General features: G+C 44.7%; 1 protein-coding gene across 1 annotated transcript in view; it reads left to right on the plus strand.

Moving 5' to 3' along the window:
- Nucleotides 1–21,782, plus strand: part of AVL9 (AVL9 cell migration associated) — a 933,501-nt gene that overhangs the window by 453,297 nt on the left and 458,422 nt on the right. Inside the window, exon 5 of the mRNA XM_069613227.1 lies at nucleotides 16,257–16,346. Coding sequence (XP_069469328.1) covers nucleotides 16,257–16,346 — 90 coding nt within the window. The remainder of the gene's footprint in view (nucleotides 1–16,256; nucleotides 16,347–21,782) is intronic.

Consider the following 21,782-nt stretch of genomic DNA (forward strand, 5'->3'; position numbering starts at 1 on the left):
CTACCACAAATAGATGGCCTAGTCTAGCGTTTCAATCAAACCTTAAAATGCATTCTTTGAAAGTAGAAAGAATTGGACCTAATCATACCCTGAGCCCTGTTATATGGTAGAGAACCCCGGGATGCATTAGATATAAAACTTGAGAAGAGAGAGGGGATGCTCCTTTGCCCATATCCCAGGCTGCTGCCAAACTTAAGTCCTGCAGTCAGAGAGATTGTCAACACTCAGCTGTCCAGAGTTTAGGAACACCAAAAAGAACTTTATGACCAAAATGCAATTGCTAGATCCTTTTCTGTTGGTGCCCAGGCTTTAGAATTACTACCATACTCTGTAAATTAAATGACACTATCTAAGGATGGTATCCACCCTATAAGACATTAGAACACAAAGGTTCTTTTAACTATGTAATCTCACAGCCCGACCAAAGGCAGAAAACACAGAATTATCACGTCGACCTGTTGAAGCACTGGAAGACCAATCCCATAGAGCAGAGCACTGTTACCATGGATACCCTCCTGGTAAAGGAAGAGAGAAATCATCCCCTTGTTCCTGATAACGTTAGTAGGGAAAAACTGGCTGACCTCCAGGACTTACTGGTCCATTTCCCTGAGGTATTTTTGGAAGAATTGAGAACAGTTAAGAATGTATTTCATTCTATTAGAACAGCTCCTGGGCAACTAGTCAAGTTGAAGCCCCCTATAGGATCCTAGAGATCAGAAGAAAAATCATTGCAGAGGAACTAGAAAAGATGCTAAAACTGGAGTGATAGAACCTACAGAAAGTCCCTGGTCTTCCCCTATCATTCTAGTACAGAACCAGGTGGCTCATGGAGATTCTGTATAGGTTTTCGAAGAATAAACTCTGTCTCAATCTTTGATAGATATCCTATCCAAAGAATCGATAGGCTTATTGAATGCCTCAGGGGTGCCCAGTTCATCACCACCTTGTTATTAACAAAAGGCTAATGGCAAGTTCCGTTGAACCCAGTTCACGAAAAGAAAACGGCCTTCCGCACTCCTCGGCCTTTACCAGTTTACATTTCTTCCATTTGGGCTACCTGGAACCCCCATGACCTTCCAAAGGCTAATGGAACAAGTTTTAAGACCTTACACTTCCTTTCCAGGGGCCTTTTAGACAGTATAATGATCCATAGTTCAAGATGGCAGGAACCCCTGTGCCACCTATATGTGATCTCTAGAACTTTGAAAAGATCAGGACTCACTGCTAGCCCCAAAAAATATCATTTGGTTCAAAGTGCGGTAAAATATATAGGGTACTTTGTGGGCAGTGGGTTAGTACGGCAGTGAGCAGCCATCCCTTTCTATGGGTAGTTCCCGAAGGTCATCCATTTCTTGAGTGATAGTTGAGAATAGGATTCCAGAGAGAAGACTTTGATTAGGTGCCGACATCCTGATGAACACCCTTTTTTGCTTTTGTCATAGATTAGGGCCTGAGTTTAGGTTTAGGGAAAGATTAGTTTGGACTTGAGAATAACATAATGAACACACTTGAAACATGCCTCATTGTCAGACTCCTGGTTCGTTCTTACCACACATCCTTCCACTCACTTAAAATTAGTCCATTGCAATAGCCATCCTAACCGTTAATCATACCACTTCATCTGTCCTATACTTCACCAATACCTTTCTCACTCCGTATAATGTAGCTTGGATATCATTCTTCGATCTCTAATTTCTCCTGGACACTCTGCGGACACTCTCCTCATTCATACTGCCAGGTCAGGACAGCAGAAAGCCTCCATTCTATCACATTCTAGTTTTCTCTTCATGAGTCGCCTCTTCAAGTAATGGTCTCTGCACAGCCTGTAGCTCTGCTAATTCCGACTTGATTATGTCCTTCAATCATGCCGTTATCAGGACGGGCATTTCAATTTTTCTACACCATTGTCATTTTGTTTCCTCACTCACAGCAATGCTTACCCTTTGGTTAGTATTGTATGTAGGAGTTGGGATATGTAATCCATTGTGTTGATGAATAATCATGCAGGTAAATGTCTAACAAAGAATGAGATGGGGACTGGAGCCATTGTTTCAGGGATGTAAGATAAACTGATGCACAAGGATAGATCTCCACAGGTATTGCACGAGACGTCTTTTTCAGAAAACATTGATGCTACAGCAATTGTTGACAGAATAAAGTTTAGGGGGGAAACACTTGGAAAGACTATAAAAATGTTTGGGTTATATCTTGTTCGTTGACTCTTAAAAACAAAATGAAAAAATAAATCTGGCAAGTACTTTGTTCATGAGGAATTGTGCAAGACAAATGCATATTGTATAACCGCATTCTGGCATAGGCTCTTGACTACTACTGTCCTCCTCAGGCATAGGACTGGCTTGCTCCCTGGTAGGCCCAACCTCACCCTAACTGGGGGGGAGTGGGGAGTTTGTAACCCATCTTGACAAGGCTGTACCTGCTTTTTCAACATCTCTTATTAAAGGTATGGGTATGCAAACCTGCCAAATGTTGGGTAGGTAAAAAGATGTGTTAAGATCTGATTTACTATAAATATCCCTCATCAGTTTTCTTTTTCAAAGTTAAGGCATGTGGCAGACTGTGAATTCTGGAATTTGCCAGAGGTGACTGGGATAGGGTTTGTGAATACTTAGATCATGTGCAGTCCAGGACGATTAACTCTCCCTTAGGTGTTCCAATGCTGATATAATGCTACATAGCCTAAACAAAAGTAAGTTGGTTTCTGGTGGCCATTTCCCTTTTAGAAACTAGCAGTCTGCACCTATGTCTTACCAGGATCTTCCCTTTTGTAGTCTAGAGATGATTGATGCATCCAAATACAAAGTTGTCTCAGTCGATGTTCTTCCTAAGCACCTGCAGGTTCACAGGGCTGCTTGAGAAAGTCTTTCTGATGGCCTGCTTTCAAACATTAGCAGTTTGTCAGCAAACTATTCTTCTCTAATCTCTGAAATTAGATCACCAAATAAAAATGGATTGTGGTGGTGAGAGACGTGTCCTTTGTCCTAAAGCTCCAGCAATAAATCTCACTCTGTCTAAACTGTCCTTGTGAAATACCGGCTTCAAAGAAAATAAGAGCAGCATTTTGTCTTCCCTGAAGCAAAAACTGGAGATGTGCTCTCTTGTCCCAAAGTATGCCTGCTTCTGCTGTCTGGTCGGATTAATTAATTGCCACATCAGTGTTTACATTGTGCTTCCGTTCATCCTCAGACATTTTCTAACAACATGGTTGAAATTATAGTCTTTCCTGACCATGTATACCTTCCTACTTTGAACACCAGTAACTCAGGGCCAACAAAGTAATGTTTCATTTTTTTCTCACCCACATTGCGATCCCGGTAATCTGTTAATCAATAAAACCTTTAGTTTATCTCTAGGAAGTATTCCAGTATTGCAGGGCGTTATAGAACACATGGTTCGGTTGAGCATGTTAATTACATAAGGACGTTTCTGAATGAATAGGCTGTAGCAGGGAGATGCTTTATAATTCTAGTGGGTTTTAGTACGTCAGGGCTCTTAAGTACTGACGACCGAACACATTCCACTCATCACACTTTTTTTGTTACGAGAAATTAATTTGAGATAAAAAATCATTTTAAAATGGTTTACTTGCCGTAATCTCTCTCCATATCCGGGTCATAATGAAGCCTTGGAGCATAACAGTTAAGTGCAGTGTACCTCTCAAGTATATAATGCAAATTACTTTTAGTTTCTTTTTGAAATGAGAAGAGCATAGAAGTTTGTTGAAAAACAGGACTGTTTTTCTAATTCTTAAAGATGATCCATCTCTTGGATAAGAGATGGTTTGAATCTGAAGGTGTCCATTTCAGTGTATATTTCTTTCTTTAATGTACAAATACTAATCCCCTGCAGACTCCTCTATACATTTGACAAGAAACACACAAAATAATGAGAAATGTCTTGCATTTTGTACATTAATTGCAAAATCTCCCAACAATTAGAAGAAAATTAATAATAATGAACTAACATAATGGATTTCTATGTGTCTGCTATTGTTTCAGACTCTTAATTTCACAGATTAGTTTGAACACTAGCATTTGAATTTTTCTCCAAATTGGCACATGGTTATGGGGCAGTATTATGTTTTGTTGCAACCTGTACCAAGTGCAGGACTCAGTTTCCTACTATATTGCCCCTTCTCCTGAACGGGCCCTCCTAATGAGCCATCAAAGAATATCTCCTTAGCCATTTAATAAATGTGGTCTTGCATGTGTATTGTGCACAGTAGTTTAAATATATGTTTTATATGTACAAAAGTTGAGCCACAGAAATGAATCATTTTCACCATGTTTGGCAGAAGTTTAGTCACATTTTGTAGGATTGGAATACAGCATTTTTTGAAACCGTGTAAATCGGGATTTCATTGTTGGAGGTTCTGGCGGGAAATAGAATTACTTGGCAGTTTCTTTTTTTTATTTGAGGCTTGCCCATCTGTTCTGTAGATATGTGCATTGTCAGGCAATGGTCCCCATCAGTCAAAAACTGGACACTTCTAATCTTCTGTATCATGATTGGAGTTTAGTGCTTACAAATTATTTTATTTAGGCACTCATCTGGTGTGCCAACAGTTACCATTGATATGGAAGGCAGGATGGATGAAAGGCTGAGTTTGGCCCTGCCGGGATTTGAACCTGCATCGACAGGTTCTGCACGGATGTCAAAGCAAGCACTCTGACCAGCTATTCAATACTTTCCATAAAAGCCTATGCTAAATATAGATTATGGGTGTTTAAGGGGTGTGTTAGTCTGTAGTTAGATATAAGGAAAAAATGTTCCCATTATGGACAGAAAGTGTATCACTAGGAAATGCCCATTGCATGGTATAGTGGCTTAGCGGTGGTAGAGCCCAACAGAATATGTGGCGGATACCCCTGTCACTTCTAATGAATCCTATGGATCCTTCGCTAAACCCATGCCTAAAGTCTCCTCCCAAGTGGCCAGGGAAGGGCAGACGCTTCCTGATCCTGACCTTGGCAGTGGTGTTCTGTGGGAGGGCCACCTGGGAGGAGAAAAGGCTCAGGGGAGTGAGAGGACTCCGTGGGATGAGACACAGTATTTGTCTTTCTCTAGGGAGGACTATTACTTAATACCAAGGTATGTAATGGCTTGTTGCGATAATCAACCTTTTGTTCAATGAGACATGCATATGAATAAGGGTGAATACAATCAACTCCTAGATCTTGGGAAATGTAGCGACTTGTAAAGCTAATAATCTCTAAAACCCAAAGGTATAGTGAAAAGAAAGTTGTGAACAACATTGGCCCAAAAGAAATGCCTTCCTCTTTTCAATTAGCCTTGATAACTAAGCCTTGTGATATTCCTTCTCATAATATTGTAAAGAACAGACTGGGGTTTAAAAAATAAAAATCAAACTCGAGAAAGTGACTTTGACATTAGGGACTTCAGCCTAATACTTCCCTATGTAGTGGGACAAAGAAAAGGGCTAAACAGGTACCATGTTGCAGTAATGGTCAGTTCATTCATTTGAATGACTCACACCCAAGGGAGACAGTCTTAAGAAACAGCCCCCTCAGGGAGATTCCAAGATCTAGTAGAGCTGCACTTTCCCAAGCTTCGTGCCGGCCAACTTTGCATCTAAAAATAGGCGATGTAGAAGGGTTGAACACCCCTTCCAGCAAAGTATAAGCAGACCTAATATTAATGGGGAGAAAAGGCGCAGCTCCATGCTGATAGAGCAGATCGAGGGTTGAGAAGTAGAAGAGTGCGCCTCGTTCAGCAACGTAACTGAGCCGAGACCGCCAGCCAGAGGAGGAGCCGGGCCGATATTGTAGGGACCCACCGACTGGAAGAGGCATCACCCCCGATATCATGAAGAAGCGCACCCAGATTAGGGCTTGGACGTGTGTTACACCCCCTAACCCCTACGGTGCTCAAGAGTTGACTCTGATCTGGGTACCCACGCCTGGAGAATCTGCCGCACAGGCAGCGAGCAGCAAGTCAGCCTGCACGGAGCAAAAGGTGAGGAGGCGGCCCAGGGGAGAGAGGGAGCGAGGGCATATGAAAGAGGGACAGACCAGGGCAGTGGGCTCCAGGACGGTGAGGCAGGCGATTAAGAACGGCGCAGATGAAAGTGGAGGGTGCTGGGCCGAGGAGAGGGAAAAGAACTTGCGCCCAAAGTGAATGGGAGTCCCTCGGGGGCACCTTACATACCAAAAGGTACAGGCAGCGCAGTTAGCCCCCACAGACTTAGACACAAGGTAAACTATTACAGCAGGCACACAGGCTAACTCCATCTGCCCCCTCCATCAAGGCTATCACTTGGCGCAACGGACCCCCGCCAGCAACTCCCCAAAGGGGGGAAGGCACCAGAAAGAGTCTTTAAGAGTCAGCTGGGTGGCAAATATTAATGCAGAGATGACCACATAAGGGAGATAGAAGGCGGTTCAAGTTGAAACTGAATCTCTTAGCAGGGGCTCATTAAAAGTAGGGTCGCTCCACAGACGTGACCTCAGGGGCTTGGAAGGATAATAAGCTCTCTACAAGGTACCATAGGCACAGTGAAGACGTATCAATTATGTGACGTGACCCATGCGCTCTAGGAAGAGAGCTAGGACTGCAGGACAGGAGGACAGGAGGAGCTTCCATATACACACACCCCAAAGAGGGATTTGTGACTCATGTAAACTGAAAATAACAATTTGAAGAACCACGAAGGAACTCCATGTGGTGGTAATTAAAGGTTGGCCACTGCTGCAACAATGTATTCGGGACCTCAGAACATATAGGAAGCCTGCATAAAGCATCGAAACATATACCGATGACGAGACCTAAAGGAAAGCAACCCTCAGGACTACAGGGAGCCACTAAGGGTCTGCTGGAAAAGTACTGGCTGCAGAACACGGAAGAGGATCTGACGAACAAGACAGGAACACAGCAGCAGGAAACAGAAGACGCTTGGGAGAACAGAAACATGGCCTTCAGTAAGGAAAATCTGCAGCAATGCCTATAGGGCATGGAAGACAGGATGAGATCTTTTCAGGAAGACCTGGTGAACCTAAACGATGATTTGAAAGTTCCCTGAAAGAAGTTAGAGAAGAGATTGACAACCTGGGTAACAGGGTATTCATTACGGAACAGGGTCTGTCTGAAGTTAGCAGCAATGTCCGTCAGAACTCTGAGCTGCTGGAACAAATTGATTTGGCGACGCATACATTGGAATTCCAATCAGAAGACCTTGAAAACCGTTCTAGAAGGTCGAATATAAGGATCAAAGGCCTGGCAGAGACCAATGGAGACACATAGCTTAAACTTTTGGTCCAACAATGTTTTGCAAACCTTACGACAGAAGCCACCCAGAGGACATTCACATAGACTGCATTCACAGGGTGGACACCAGAAGGTCGGGACCCGGGGGACACAACGAGAGATGTGTTCGCAGCCCTTGCTTCCTGTGAAGAAAAAGAAAGAATCCTCTGAGCAGCCACGGGACAGACATCTATCTCAATAAATAGATCACAAGTCCTCCGCTTTCAGGACCTAGTGGCTACTACACTATAGAAAAGGAGAGCAATGGGCCCAGTGATGAAGGCACTCACTGAGAAACAAATCCAAAAAATGAAAGTTCCCTTTTGGCCTGCTATTCCTGTGGGATGGAAAACAGCAGAGGGTCACTACATGCTCGGAAGGCCTCTTGATACTGGGCATGGAGGATGGAGAGACAGATCCCAGCAGAAATAGGCGAGGGGCCCCTCGGCAGGGGTATAGACCCTGGGAGTGTTCCACCACAGAATGGAAAGAGGAGAGAAATTGATGGGCCCTTTTAGGAAACCGAGAGGGGACGAAGACGGATAAGGCGATCAAACGCTGGGAGCCACAGAAAGAAAATGATATCTCACTGGAAGAGAATTTGAGGTATTAAACAGAAAAAAGTGGAAAGGTTAAGGGAAGGAGTGATACAGAGGCACTCAGTAAGTTGCAAGTGCCGGGCGGGGTATGTGGGTGGGCAATACTTGGAATCCACAGAAAGTTAATAACCTTGATTTCCGGGGTAAACGTAGGACGGTTCCCAAACCACTTAGGATGCATCATTGGATACCGTGTCTCGACCGGGAGGGTGATTATAGTGAGGGGAGGGGGCAGAGGCGGATGCTGGGCAGGTTGGGAAGGAGCTGGGAGAGAGGGAAGCGGGGAAGTAGGGTCTGAAGACAACAGGGGAAACTGTCACAATGGAATCAAACACATAGCGGCAGAAACAAGGGCATATAAAACTCTCTCCTAATAGCAAGAGGGAAGTCCGGCTGGGATGAGCAGGGGCCACATTGGAGGAGGCAAAAGGAGGGACAGAAAGACAGGCTCCTGAAAAACACACCCGACGGCAGGGAATAAGTCGCTGAATATACGCTCACAGAACATAGGGGGCATAAAAACCCCTAGAAAGCAGAAGAAATTAGATGCACAACTTAGAAGAGGGTCGGCAGACTTAGTTCTTCTGCAAGAGACACATATTAAAAGGAGCGACTGTGCTAGAGTACGTATATATGAACTTGCACATACATATCAGGCAAACGCAAAAAATAAAACAGCAGAAGTCCTGATAGGCCTTACAAATGAGCTGCGAGGTAAGGTAATTAGTTCCCTGAGCGACCAGAATGGTAGATAATTATTTCTTCAAATTCACCTGGAGGATAAATTATTCATGGTAGGCACCCTGTGCGCCCCCAACACAGGACAAGAGACCTTTATATATCAGGCTCTGGGGTAATTGGAAATGTTTGCGGTAGGGGAGATCCTCTTGACAGGGTACTTTAATGTAGCATGCAACCCAGACAAAGACTGGAGCAATCAAGGATCCAACGGGTCGGTCCATCCAGCACCCTGAGGCAAATGTTTACAGATTTAGCGTTAAGAGACCTATGGAGAGCAAAAAAGGGGATGAGGCAGGGTACACTTGTTTCTCACACGTGCACCGCACGTTCTCTAGAATAGACTATATGTGGGAAACTCCAGGGATACTGCGGGCATTAATGGAGATGAGGAGAGATCCAATATCCTTGTCGGTCCATGCCCCTCTATGGGTGCAGTTAAGAAATATGACACTGCAGAGACAGGTGTGGTCATGGAAAATGCTTAGAGTAGTACTATATGACTCGGTAGTGCGTAACAGGCTGAAGGAGAAGACCAGAACCTACTTTGAAATAAGCAACACACAAGGGGCCCCCCTTAGATGTAGTTTGGGATGCCTTTAAGGGGAGAAATAATTTCTCTCAGTGCGCAAAGGAAAAAAGAGAAGGAAAGGCTGGAAAAGGACATGGCGGCAGAATTGAAAGAAGCCCAGAGGGAACTAGTTGGAAGGAAGAATAAGTTTACAGCAGGGTTAAGGATTGTATGAGACAATTAGATCTTTTACGAACGAGTAGGGCAGAGAAAACATTACTGAATCTAAAACGGAGGTACTGTATAAAGGCAAACAAGGCAGACACAATGCTAGCTAGATTCCTAAAGCAACAGACAAGTAAAAGTAACATAGATAGTATCAAGCAAGCAGACGGCACAACTGTTACAGAGACTAGAGACGACATAGACTCCTTGACATTTTATACACAACTTTACTCCACAGAGAGACCAGATCAGCGAGCCATACAGGAATTTCTAGACTGGGTACAGCTGCCGAGGGTATCTCAGGAAGACAGGGACATCCTTGTAAAAGATGTAACGGAAGAAGATTGTGGGAAGGATTATCAAAACCCTCCCCAGTAACAGAGTGCCGGGCTCAGACGGATTCCCTGCAGCTTTCTATAAAGTACTAAGCAAATACCTCATACCATTACTAACAAACCTATATAATTAATTCCGGCTGTTGGGGGGGGGGGGGGTATAACAAGTTCTATGTCTGTGGCGAGGGTCGTTCTTTGTTCCGTTTCCCAAAGAGATTTAACGAATTGCAGCTCATGCCGATAGCATTGCTAAACATAGACGCTAAAATATACACAGGGATCTTGGCAGTTAGAATAAAGAATGTTTTGCCGATGGTTATAGGCCAGGACCAATCTGGCTTTATTACTGGTAGGCAAACGTGGGACAATATAAGAAAGGTCACCCATCTGATTGAGAAGGCAGAAATCAAACAGATCCCGGCGGTACCAATTTCTTTAGATGCCGAAAAGGCCTTTGACAGGGCGGAATGGCCATACCTATTCAAAGTAATGAAACACACGGGGTTCGGGCCTAATTACATACAAATGTTTGAAACTAACTACAAATATCCATCGCAGAGACTTTCCATCATCACACTAACTTCAGATACAATTTGTATAGAGTGGGGTACCAGGCAGGGCTGCTCCCCCCCATAACCCCATTGATATGCTATTTTCCTGGTTAAAGTATTGGCGAAGCAAGAAAAGATATTGGGACTTAAAATAAATATGACCAAGTCAGAAATACTGGTGATGGCCATACAGAGAGAACAATAGGAGGCCCTGCGCAGGACCTCTCCCTTCAAACTAGCCGTGCGAAGTAGCTCATATCTAGGGGTAGCACTGACTAGTAAGATGTCCACCCTGTATAAAGCCAACTACCCAGGGATTTTAAAGAAACACAGGAAGGCATCTTGAGATGGGCCCCTCTCCGAATCTCTTGGTTGGGGGCGAATAACAACAGTTAAGATGGTGACGCTCCCTGGATTGCTGTATACATTTCCGGCCCTTCCAATTGCAGTCCCACAATCATTCTTCAAGGCAGTAAATAGATGTTATGAATAGATATTATGAAGCGGCCCAATTAAGAGTGGTGCGAGAATGGTTTACAGAAAGAAGGGAAAAGGTCTGTGCTTGGATGGACAGAGCAGTTGCGGGGTGCCCTCTGGTCGGGCTACTCTTGTCACCAGGGAAAGATAGGCCCTCAAGTGAAAGACGCAGTATGGTCCTAAGAACTCCATACAGCATTTGGGCTAAATGGCTAAAAAAGGGACATCTTTCAACTTGCCCATCCCCATTCCCTCATTCCCATCCCCGTAACACTGATAGTAGTGCCATTCTGTGGTTTGACTTCTTAGCTAAGCATTCATCTAGCAACTGTCTACCATTGTTTGAGCGCCTGTGGTCTTGTCCAATTGCCTGCTATTGTCTCATCTCTCCCTGTCTTGTCTGCCTGTGTCCCTCCCTGTCCTTCCCTAGTGTTCTACCCCCCTTTCTTCTCTCCAATCCCCACCTACTCTATGGTGCTCTCTGTCTCCCCTATCTTTTCTAACTGCTTCTCTATTGACTATCCTTCTCTCCTCACTAGACCTTGTAGGACAAAGTTTAAAAAGGATATCCTGGTCTCCAACCCAGGCCTCCCTATCGCTGACACCTATGCCAGTGACGCCTATAGACAAAACTTCACTGATATACTTTTTGTCGTTCCCTCGCGAGACCTATGGACTCTTCATATGGTCTCTGTGCTTTCTCCTTTCTCTTCTTCTCCCATTAATGGTGGCACCCGGTGGGAGGCCCTCCTGTCCTCCTTCCACTCCTGTAAGGTCATCATTAATGTTTACTTGAATGGTACCATCTTGATCCAAGGCCCCCAGGCCAATCTTCTCTTTGATAGACGCTTCCAGCGCTTCATCAACTTCCTTTTTTCTCCTGCTGTCCCCTCTCTTCCCTCCACGGCTTCCTCGCCTTCCCCTGCGGTCTCCTCCTTGGCTACCTTGCCCTCTCCTCCTTCCGCTTCTATACCTCTGTAGGGCATACTTCTGATTTGTACCCCTCCCCGTAAGTCTTTCAAGGACGGCAAACTTCTCCATATTGCCACTCTCAACTCTCAGCTTTCAAACACTCCTCTGACATCTGCCACCTCCTGGAGGAACTTCATCTTGATGTCCGCGGTCTCACCGAGACGTGGTTCACGGCCGCATCTGTCACAAGCTTTGACACTCTCCTCCCTGACTGCTACAAGATGCTCTCTGCGCCCAGGCCCAACCAGGCCCAACCGTTCCAGAGGGGGTGTAGCCCTGATCTTCGCTGAGCGGATTCCTGCCTCTGTCATTACCATGCAGCTCTATTCCTCTTTCGAATGCCTCGTCTGCAGGCTCTCTCTCTCTCTCTCTCCTAGCCATTCCCATACTGTGGCTACTATCTATCGGCCACCTGGTCAGATCTCCTCCTTCCTCTCTGAATGGGCGGACCTTTCCTCTTCCCTCCTGGTCTCGACCACTCAACTCCTCCTTCTTGGAGACTTTAACATCCACCTGGATGCTTTGTTTACTTCTTCTGGACTCTTTCGTGACCTCTGTGTCTCTCGCTCTCTCTCGCTCTCTCTCGCTCTCTTTCTCTCTCTCTTTCTCTCTTTCTTTCTCTCTTTCTCTTTTTCTCTCTTTCTCTCTTTCTTTCTCTCTCTCTCTTTCTCTCGCTTCCTCTCGCTTCCTCTCGCTTCCTCTCGCTTCCTCTCGCTTCCTCTCGCTTCCTCTCGCTTCCTCTCTCTCTCTCCTCTGGCCCGAATCACTCTGCAGGGCACACTCTAGATGTTCTGATCTCCTCAGACCTTCCCCTTTCAATCCCTCTCACCACTCCTTTCTCCTTTCCTCCCAGCACTGCCACCCACCTTCTCGGTTATTTGACCCATGAAGCTTGTGTCAGTTGAGGCTTTCGCTGCCACTTTCTCCCCCGCACCCCTTTGGCTGACTCAAACCCTGACTAGGCCCTTTCCATGATCGACTCTGCTATAGCTGATACTCTCGATGTCCTCGCCCCTGTCATGAGGATCTGCTTGAAGCCCAAAGCCAAGTGCAATTCCTGGTATGACTCAGACCTCGTCACCCTCAAAAGCAAGAGGAGGGTGGCCGAGTGGAAATGGTGTGCTTCTGGTACATCATCCCACAAACTGGCCTGCTCCAAAGGCAATACCGGATCTCTGTCCGCGCCAAGAAGAGCGCTCCCAAACAAGCCCACGTCTCTGCGGCATCTAACAACTCGGCCAAACTCTTTAAAATCTGCAAGGAACTGGCCAATCCTTCTGCAGTGTCTACCTCTCCTGTCCCTTCCCAGGCCCTCTGCATGGCTCTGACTTCTCATTTCATCTCTAAAACTCAGGACATCCTGTCCTCTATCTTCCCCCTCCTCCCTCTACTCTCTGCTCCTCTTCTGGCCCTTCTTCAACCACCTCTCCTCCTTCCTTCTCTGCCTTTCTTCCCCTGTTCTCCCCAGATGAGGTTTCTAGACAAGTCCAATCTATGAAAGTCTTGTCAAAACAGGTTCATCCCTGTTCCTCCAAAACCATCAAGGACCACATTGACTCCCTGGCTCCTGCTCCGGCCGAGTTCTGCAACCACTACTTCGCCACTGGAGTCTTCCTGTCCCCCCTGAAGCACTCACTTGTGCACCCCCTTCTTAAGAAACCCTCTGCCGACCTGTCCTGCCCTGCCCGGCTATCTATTGGCCAATCTCCATCACTCCCTTTCTGGGCAAACTCCTATAAAAGCTTGCCATCTCCCAGCTTAATCTTCACACTGAATCTGTTGGTTGTCTTCATAGCCATCAGTCTGGCTTCAGAGCTGCCAGAAGCACGAAAACTCCTCTCCTGAACATCCGTGAAGACCTGCTCTCCAACCTTCATTCCAACACCCCCTGTGTCCTTATCTTACTTGATCTCTCTTCTGCCTTTGACACGGTCAACCATGCCATCCTACACAACAGTCTCTGTGATAACCTGGCGTGGCTCACTTCTTTCCTCTCTGATCGACCCTCCCAGGTCCAACTTGGGTCCTTCCTCTCCTCTGTCTCTACCTGTGGTGTACCCCAGGGGTCTAACCTCTCTCCTTGGCTGTTCAACCAATACCTGGCACTTCTTGCCCACTGCATTGCCGCTCTCTTCCCCAACTTTCAGCGCTATGCAGACGACACTCAGCTCATTTTCAGGCTACCTTCGGCCCCCTCTTCTCCTTCTCTCATCTCTGTCTGTCTGCTATCCAGGAGTGGTGTGCTGCCAATGATCTCTGCCTTAATTCCAGTTACGCCTAGATTCTCCTCATCGGCACAGCCGCTCCCTCCTTCCCTGTCACTCTCTGGCCGGCCTCTCTTGGCCCTCTTCCTGCTCCACCTGTGGGGCTAAAAACCTTGGGGTCATCTTCGACTCCACACTCTCCTTCTCTCCTCACATCTCTGATGTCTCTTAAGTCACACTACCAGCTGCACCTCCTCAGAGGTATTCTTCCTTGCCTCTCCTTCCCCCAGAAGCTCACTGTCTCCAGAGCTCTGGTTCTCTCTAGGCTGGACTACTGCAACAGCCTCTTTCTAAATCTGCCTGCTTCTACTCTCCGCCCTCTGCAACTCATCCAAAACAGGACTGCGAGACTTGTCCTTGGCCTCAAGCCCAGGAATCGTATCTCTCCAGGACTGAAATCTCTGCACTGGCTCCCAGTGGCTGCGAGGATTAAGTTCAAAACCCTCTGCATTGTCCACAAGGCCTTCTGGGGCCTCGGGCCTCAATACCTTCAACTCTCTTCCTAATTATCTTCCGTCTCAAGCTCTTCGCTCATCCGCCTTCAACTCCCTCAGGGTCAGTCGCTTATCCAAGCAACAAGTTGGTGGTAGATCTCTTTTTTCAGCTGGGGCCTCCCTCTGGAAAAGCCTGCCTGCCTTCCTGAAACTTGAGGAGAACCATCCCCGGTTCCGGAAGCACCTCAGAACCCTTCCTCTTTGCTTCTGCTTTCTCTCCTCCTCTCCCCTGCTGAACGCCTAGCTGAAACTGCACTGGTTACCTGGCCACCCTCTGATCTCTGACCCAGGTCCCCTCCCCCGCCAGTTGCACATCTGCACTTCCTCCGTGGCAACCCCCGAACTTGTGTACTCTTTTCTGTATCCCTATAGTCCCCCACCAGCACTTGACACCTGATGTCTGCACTTACCCTTGCACTTGCCACCAGCTGGCCGTAATTCTCTTATGTTTTTATTTATTCAATTATCCCATGTACTCCACTGCCCCCACCCCCTCCCACCCCACACTTTTCCCCTCCCCCCCACACTTTTCTCCTTCTCCTTCCCCTGCACTTGCATGATCTGAATGACACTTGGCCTAGTAGGATTGTTGTCTGTCTTCTCTCTGTTCCCTCTCCCTTGCTGCGTCGCACCTTGAAACACTTGTGTAATGGTGCGTTATAAACGCCATATCAGATCATGTCAGAGAATTGTTCTTTAGCTGAAGAAGAACCTTTGTGTTTTCTTTGTTTGCTTTTTTGTTGAACAATTGAACTTGCAAATAACAGTTTGAACTTCATTTCAGACAAGGATTTCATTATTTTATTTTCTTGAACTGTGAAGCAGAAAGCTGGGAAGGGGAACACTCCCCAGTTTCTGAGAGACTGGTAACGATCATTGATTTGAATTGCCATGCATGACCTTATTCCTTTGTTATATGCGTAAGTGTAAGGGGCAGATATCCTTTGAGAGTGTTTCCCTTATTTATTTTAGGCAGGGAGATTCTCGTTAGGGTAGGACTAGTGAGGCGTTTATCCAACCGTGTTATAATAATAAAGTGGCATTTGTTGAGAAAACCTTACAAAGTTGTCCGCCTCACATTTCTGACCCCTCACACAACCCTCGATCTCCTTTTCTGGCCTGCTCTTATGTCACCAATAATTATCCTTCAATCTGCTACGGCTTCTTTGATTTGCCCCCTTTGTTCCATCTCCTCCTGCCTCCCTATCACTCATTCTCTCCCCATTTGCGCCTTTCCACTTGCTCCGTTCCTCACCCCTTAACTCTGCTCATCTTCCTAACTTCTGCCCTCTCCTCATTACAGGCTCTCTTCCCTTCTAACCCACTGCCACACAGCCTCCCCCAATGTCACTGTCCCAGCAAACTCCATATTGCTAGTAGTTTTTCCTCTGTCCCTCATTCTCCGCTTGCCTCCCTGTCACCCTTGGCCCTGAGGTGTGTATTAGATGTGCACTTCCACGGTTGCTAAATGAATTACCTTTGTTTGCAAAATCTGTGTGATGGAATTACACTGAGGTAATGTATTTTCAAGGTAAACAGGGAGGCTGTTGTATGAGTTCCCAGTATTCATAAAGCTGGGAACGAAGGTACGTGTACAATCAACCCTGTTTTTACAACATAAGGTTTCAAGATGTGCGAAGGATTAATGCGTGAACGTTAACACATTGAATATATTTTTTGAAAGAAACGATGAGTAATAAACACAAGTGGATCGTTAATAAAAACAAGTAACTGCTGATATATTTTCTATGCATATATTGCTGTTGCATTATTTTGCATTGTGTAATAGCCTTTCTTTTATTTCAACAGCCTTTGTATGGATTACTGCAAGCCAAACTACAGCTTATAACACATGCCTATTTTGAAGAAAAGGACTTTTCTCAAATATCAATCCTGGAGGTAAATATTGTGGTCCTGTTGTACTGTCCATTAGACCATTCTAATTGTGCATTTTTATTCTTAAACTGCTCTCTGCAATTAGTTAACTTAAAGGTAAAGATATCCTCTAACAATCATTCGGTGTGTTGTACATTGAATCCATGATAGTGGCAGAAACGATTATTCGGTGTGTTGTACGTTGAATCCATGATAGTGGCAGATAACATAGTCTTATTGTTATAAACTGCAGACCTTTCTGGATGTATGAAATGGCTGGACATCTGTATAAATGGTCCTAAATGCAAGAATAAACATGGGGTAAAAATGTTGCTACCACAAGTTCATACTCTAAAATAAAGGTGATAGGTTTGCATGGCAAAGGCAGTCAGCTCCTCATGGTGCCACAGTGTTACACTTAAGTGTTATTTAAAAGTGCATGCCAGGATAAATACGAGTACAGCAAAAAAAGGGAAGTCAATGGAAGATTAATATTGGGATAAGAGAAAAGGTCCCAGCCCTTTTAGAATGCAGAAAATCAGGAGGGTGTGCCGAGTGGGATCAGAACAGATCAAAGACGACAAGAAGCGAGAGGAACAGTCTGGGGCAGTGCATGAAGTTCTGGTAGGGAATGTGAGTGGGAGAGGAGGGAATCCTTTTCTGTAAGTTATATGGCAGGAGAAACAAAAAGACTGGGAGATGATTAATTCTGGACATAATAGTTAACAGTCTAGCTAGCGGGGCAGTGCCCAATGCTGATGGAAAGGCAACAGAGGTGACTGCCAGTAAACCTAGAAAGAGCCATCCACTTGTTTGAAAAATGCAGAAGTATACCTGCGGTCTGGCCCATATTCCAAACATTTGTTGAGGTGCACTTGCATTTCATGTACAAGACTGACTGGTGATGTCTGGAATGGTATAAATGAATCGTAACCAATGGCAATTGCTCTAGGCAACTTTCCAGACCATTGTTTTTCAGCCTGCCATGCCATTAATGAAGGTGGAAACACATGTGCAAATCAGCCTTGGTCCCACCACAAAAAGGAGCGATGTCGCATCCCTTCAGCACAAAAAGACAAGCACCCCAGACATGTTCCTGCACAGTGAGTTTCATCAATGAGGTGTAGCTTTGGGTCTTTATGTTCAGTAAGCCTGGGACCCAAGACTGAGCATTGTCATCCCACTAAGGGTGACATTTGCAAAACTAAAGTTTGGTGGTCGAAACATGTCAGGGGTTGCTTGTGGTCTCATCCAGGAAGGATGTGACCTAGCAATGTGAGATGATGGAACAAGACTCTGTATCACTTCAGAGCCTGTGTTAGTTAAAAATTTAGCACAAGATTTAAATCTGCTCGCTTGAAACCTTTCAAAAGATGTAGCACTGGTATGTTGAATCGTGTAATCTTAACCATAACTACTAGCCATGAATTAGACTCCTTAGTAGAAGTGAAGTGAACATTAAAGAAGATATTTTGAGCTGTCTAGACAATGCTTACAGTAAATGGCTCTATAGATAGTATTCAGCCTCTCTGCCTCTTAGGTCTCAGAGAATGCCATCCATCTCAAATATTTGCAAACTGGATGGGTTTGTCAGGAACACCTCTTAAATGGATTCACTCCTTTTTCCCCAGCCTTCATCTGCAGTTTGGAATAGGCTCTCTGCAATGCACAAAAGAAGCGTACATGTGGGATGTCTCAAGGTTCTTCATTCTCAACATTGTTTGTTCAGCAAACCTACATCACTTGGCCCAAGTCATTGTACAGCATTATCTGCATTTTCTAACCTAGCTATGGTTGAATGAATACCAACTACCTATTCATGAACTATGTTAAAACCAAAGTTGGCATTGTAGTCAACAGGGAGAAAGAGTCAAGTCTGTTTCTCTTGAGTCCTATAAGGCTCATAAAACATGTCCTAATATACCATTAAAAGTGCATAGCCCAACTTTAAGCTGCTTGATTTAAACTACAGGCCTCTGAAGTATCACATACATTTGTTAAAAACTGAATAGTTTTATTTTAGCACATTGAACAAAGCCTCCAAAGTTCTGGCTTATAAACTAAGAACTCATCAGACGTGAACTATGGTAGTAAAGCTTCAGGAAAATCAAACACTTCCCCACATATTCTAGAACTGGAGTATATAATAGTAATTAATACCCATCCTAGAATATATTGGTGAAAGCTTTTAGGAGTGCAGGGGAAAAAAATCACCTTCCTGGCAACATTTTCCCCATTGATATGTTCACATAGAACCAACTCAGACGACCATCTTCCATAGTCAAAGATTGCAAAATTAGGAATATTGGCCAAATACTACTCCTTGCTATTCTGCCCAGATCTGCTAGAGGATCATGGCCAAGACAGAAACATGCTAACCGCCATATCATATCATCTTCAGATAAAATAAATCTAGAAGCTCCAATCACATCTGAAGAAGTCACCCAGGTAATAAGTAACCTTCCCACTAACAAGTCACCAGGTCCTGTGGGCCTCTTAGCTCTATTATATAAACAATGTGTATCCATCTTAACCACACGTTGTAGCACTTCACAATTGCTTCCTTACCATTGTAGCAGTAACTTCATCAATGGGGAAATCGACCTTAAAAATATAATAACCTTAATGATACCATTCATAGCGAATCATACAGCCTAATAACTGTACTGAATTATGAAGCCAGGATCTATTCCAAAATCTTAGAAAATTGTCTTATGACAGTGCTCCTCAAGCGAATTCATGCAGATCAAACAGGATTCATCACAGGCCACCAGGCCCATGATGATGTCCGTGGAGCTAAAAACTTAATTGACTATGGGAATAATCGCAAAATGTACCCAGCCCTACTATCGATTGATGCAGAAAAAGCCTTAGATCGCATCTATTAGACTTACCTGCAAACAGCGTTATCCCAAATCGGCTTTGGACCAAATTTCATCACGTATATTTTTGTGAATATGTCCATCCTTCCACCTGCATCAAGTTAAATGGCGCTTTATCAGATTGGGGCAGGGCACCCAGCAGGGATGTTCCCTATCCCGACTGCTCCTTGCCCTCTCCATGGAGCCCCTGGCCCAGCTAGTGAGACAGGCCGAAGGGATAAAGGATTGATCTGGGGCATAGGTCCCACAAAATAGTGCTCTGGGCAGATGATCTGCTTTTTTCAATCATGACTCCGAATTAACTCTACCCAAGATAAGATCCTTACTGAGAGTCTTCTTTCTAGTCTCAGGTTTCAAAATGAATTACTCCAAATCAAGTATATTAAACATTACAGCACCTGAATTAGTGGTACGGAAATTAAAACAATATTATGAGTTTCTCTGGGAATCAAATTCACTGAAATACGTGGTGATAAAATTAGATGCATCCCATAGTCTCCTTTACCAACATAATATTCATTACTTCATCAGGAGTATAAAAGATTTTGATTGGTGGCCCAAGTAAGACATTTCATGGCTACAGAGGGTAATAGCAATAAAGATGATATCATCCCCAGATTGCTGTATACATTTTTAGCCCTCAACATAATCATTCCAAATAAGATTTAGCATGACATGCAAGCCCACTTAATATGTGCAAAGAAACTACCTAGAATTCCCTGTCGAACGATGTTGCCATCCAGATTGGCTTATGGTTTGGGGGTTCCTGATATTGAAGGCCATCTGTTTGCTGCTCAGCTAGTACTTACCTTAGAATATTGATCCTAATACCAAACTCTGGCTAGAGCTGGAACAGCACGTTAGCCTTTCCCTTAAACAAATGGATGTGCCTCCCCCCACCCATCCCTCAAAAAATGCAAATCTCTAAACCAGACTTGCTTCCAGATACGAAAGTGACTTCATGATATTGGGATTGGGCAGCTAAGAAGTTTAAAACTACCTCCTTCCTGTCCTTACTGCAGTCCTTGGCCACCAGGAGTTCTCGCCTGGACTATGTCCAGCGAGATATCTACACTGGATCGAAGGGGAATGGAGAGACTTGGTCAATTGTTTACAGAATGTACCCCTTACATTTGGGTAAGGCAAGCAGCCATTTCTACTGCTGGACTCAGCAGGTTATGAGTATATTTAGATAAGACATTGGTTTTCCAATCCTAAAATCAAACAGGCAGGTGGGACGGACATGACCAAATTTGAAGAACTTTATACGGGGACCCTCCCTTTCGGAAAGCTTGCACCCTTTATAGCACTTTGACCGTGAATAGAAACTAACCTCCATATTCTTATGTTGAAATGGGAAGAGGGCACAGGTACTTCTATTGATGACTTATTCTGATACAATATTTTACAAAGAGCCTCACAATCCTCTGAATGCACCCAATTGAAAGATAATAGTTTTAAGTTGATGATGCATTGGCCCCCACAAGCTTCAATAACATATTTCATGAGGCACTCCCCAGAGTGCTTATATTCTTCAACAAAAGCTCCAATTGTATCACGCATTTATTAGTGGTGGCAACAATCACAGTAGTTCACAACTGGAAAGCACATGCCACCTCAGATATCCAGGAGTGGTGGTCACAAATTTGGTTTACAGCAGCCATGGACAAAATAACAGGCACAATGGGAGATACCAAAATATTTAGATACATGGAGACCGTTTATCCAGTTTAGTTCGCAAAATGATTATCTGGCCATACACCATAGATCTCAAGACTTGAACTCCTTTACCTTGATCTGACAGATGGTGTTTGAATTTGCCTACGACTGTTAAACTATAGTTCAGAATCTTTGAATTGTTGAGAATGCTGAATATCCTCTTTCATAGATTCACATTCTTTAAATATTATCAGGCTTAAAATACTCAGTTACACACTTCCTACTTTTACTTAAAAGAAAAAACCGGTGCATTTTGTAGTCTATCCTCGGCATTATGGGTGCTTTTGGTCCAAGCCAATGGGACGTCGAGTAGTAGGCCCTTCCCCTGGTGACCATGTTCAGACTCTAACTGCACATTGTGCTGAGAGGAGTCCTCATACTTTTCTCCCAGGAGAAAAGTTTACTTCTACAGAATTTGACCCTGAGAAGTCTTATTCTTCATCTTTAAACAATGGAGGGCAGATCTAAGAAGTCCCTATGTAGGGCTTGCTCTGTTTGTGGGTTTAAGAATGTGTTTGAAAGGACACACATGAGGATTGCATCGACTGCCACTATCCTAACCATACTATTGAGGAGTGTGACATCTGCCATTGTTTCAGTGCTAAAATACTTGACACTCGAGGCTAGTGTGCTGGCTAAACGAGGGAAAATATCCACCCTCAGAAGCTGAATCTTCCAAGAGTGGCAATGCCAAAGCTGTGTGAAGATAATCCCCTCGCAGGAAACGGCCAGGTCTGAGGAGAGGCCATTCACGAAATACAAAGAGCAAAAAACCCACCATGGTGATAAGAGCTCATCTGCGTCGCCACACATACCGTCAACTAGCACCTCGGCGATAGCCGGGTCATCCACAAACGTC

Source organism: Ambystoma mexicanum, chromosome 5p (genome assembly GCF_040938575.1).
Source record: "Ambystoma mexicanum isolate Mex_15411 chromosome 5p, UKY_AmexF1_1, whole genome shotgun sequence".
Classification (NCBI taxonomy): Eukaryota; Metazoa; Chordata; class Amphibia; order Caudata; family Ambystomatidae; genus Ambystoma; species Ambystoma mexicanum.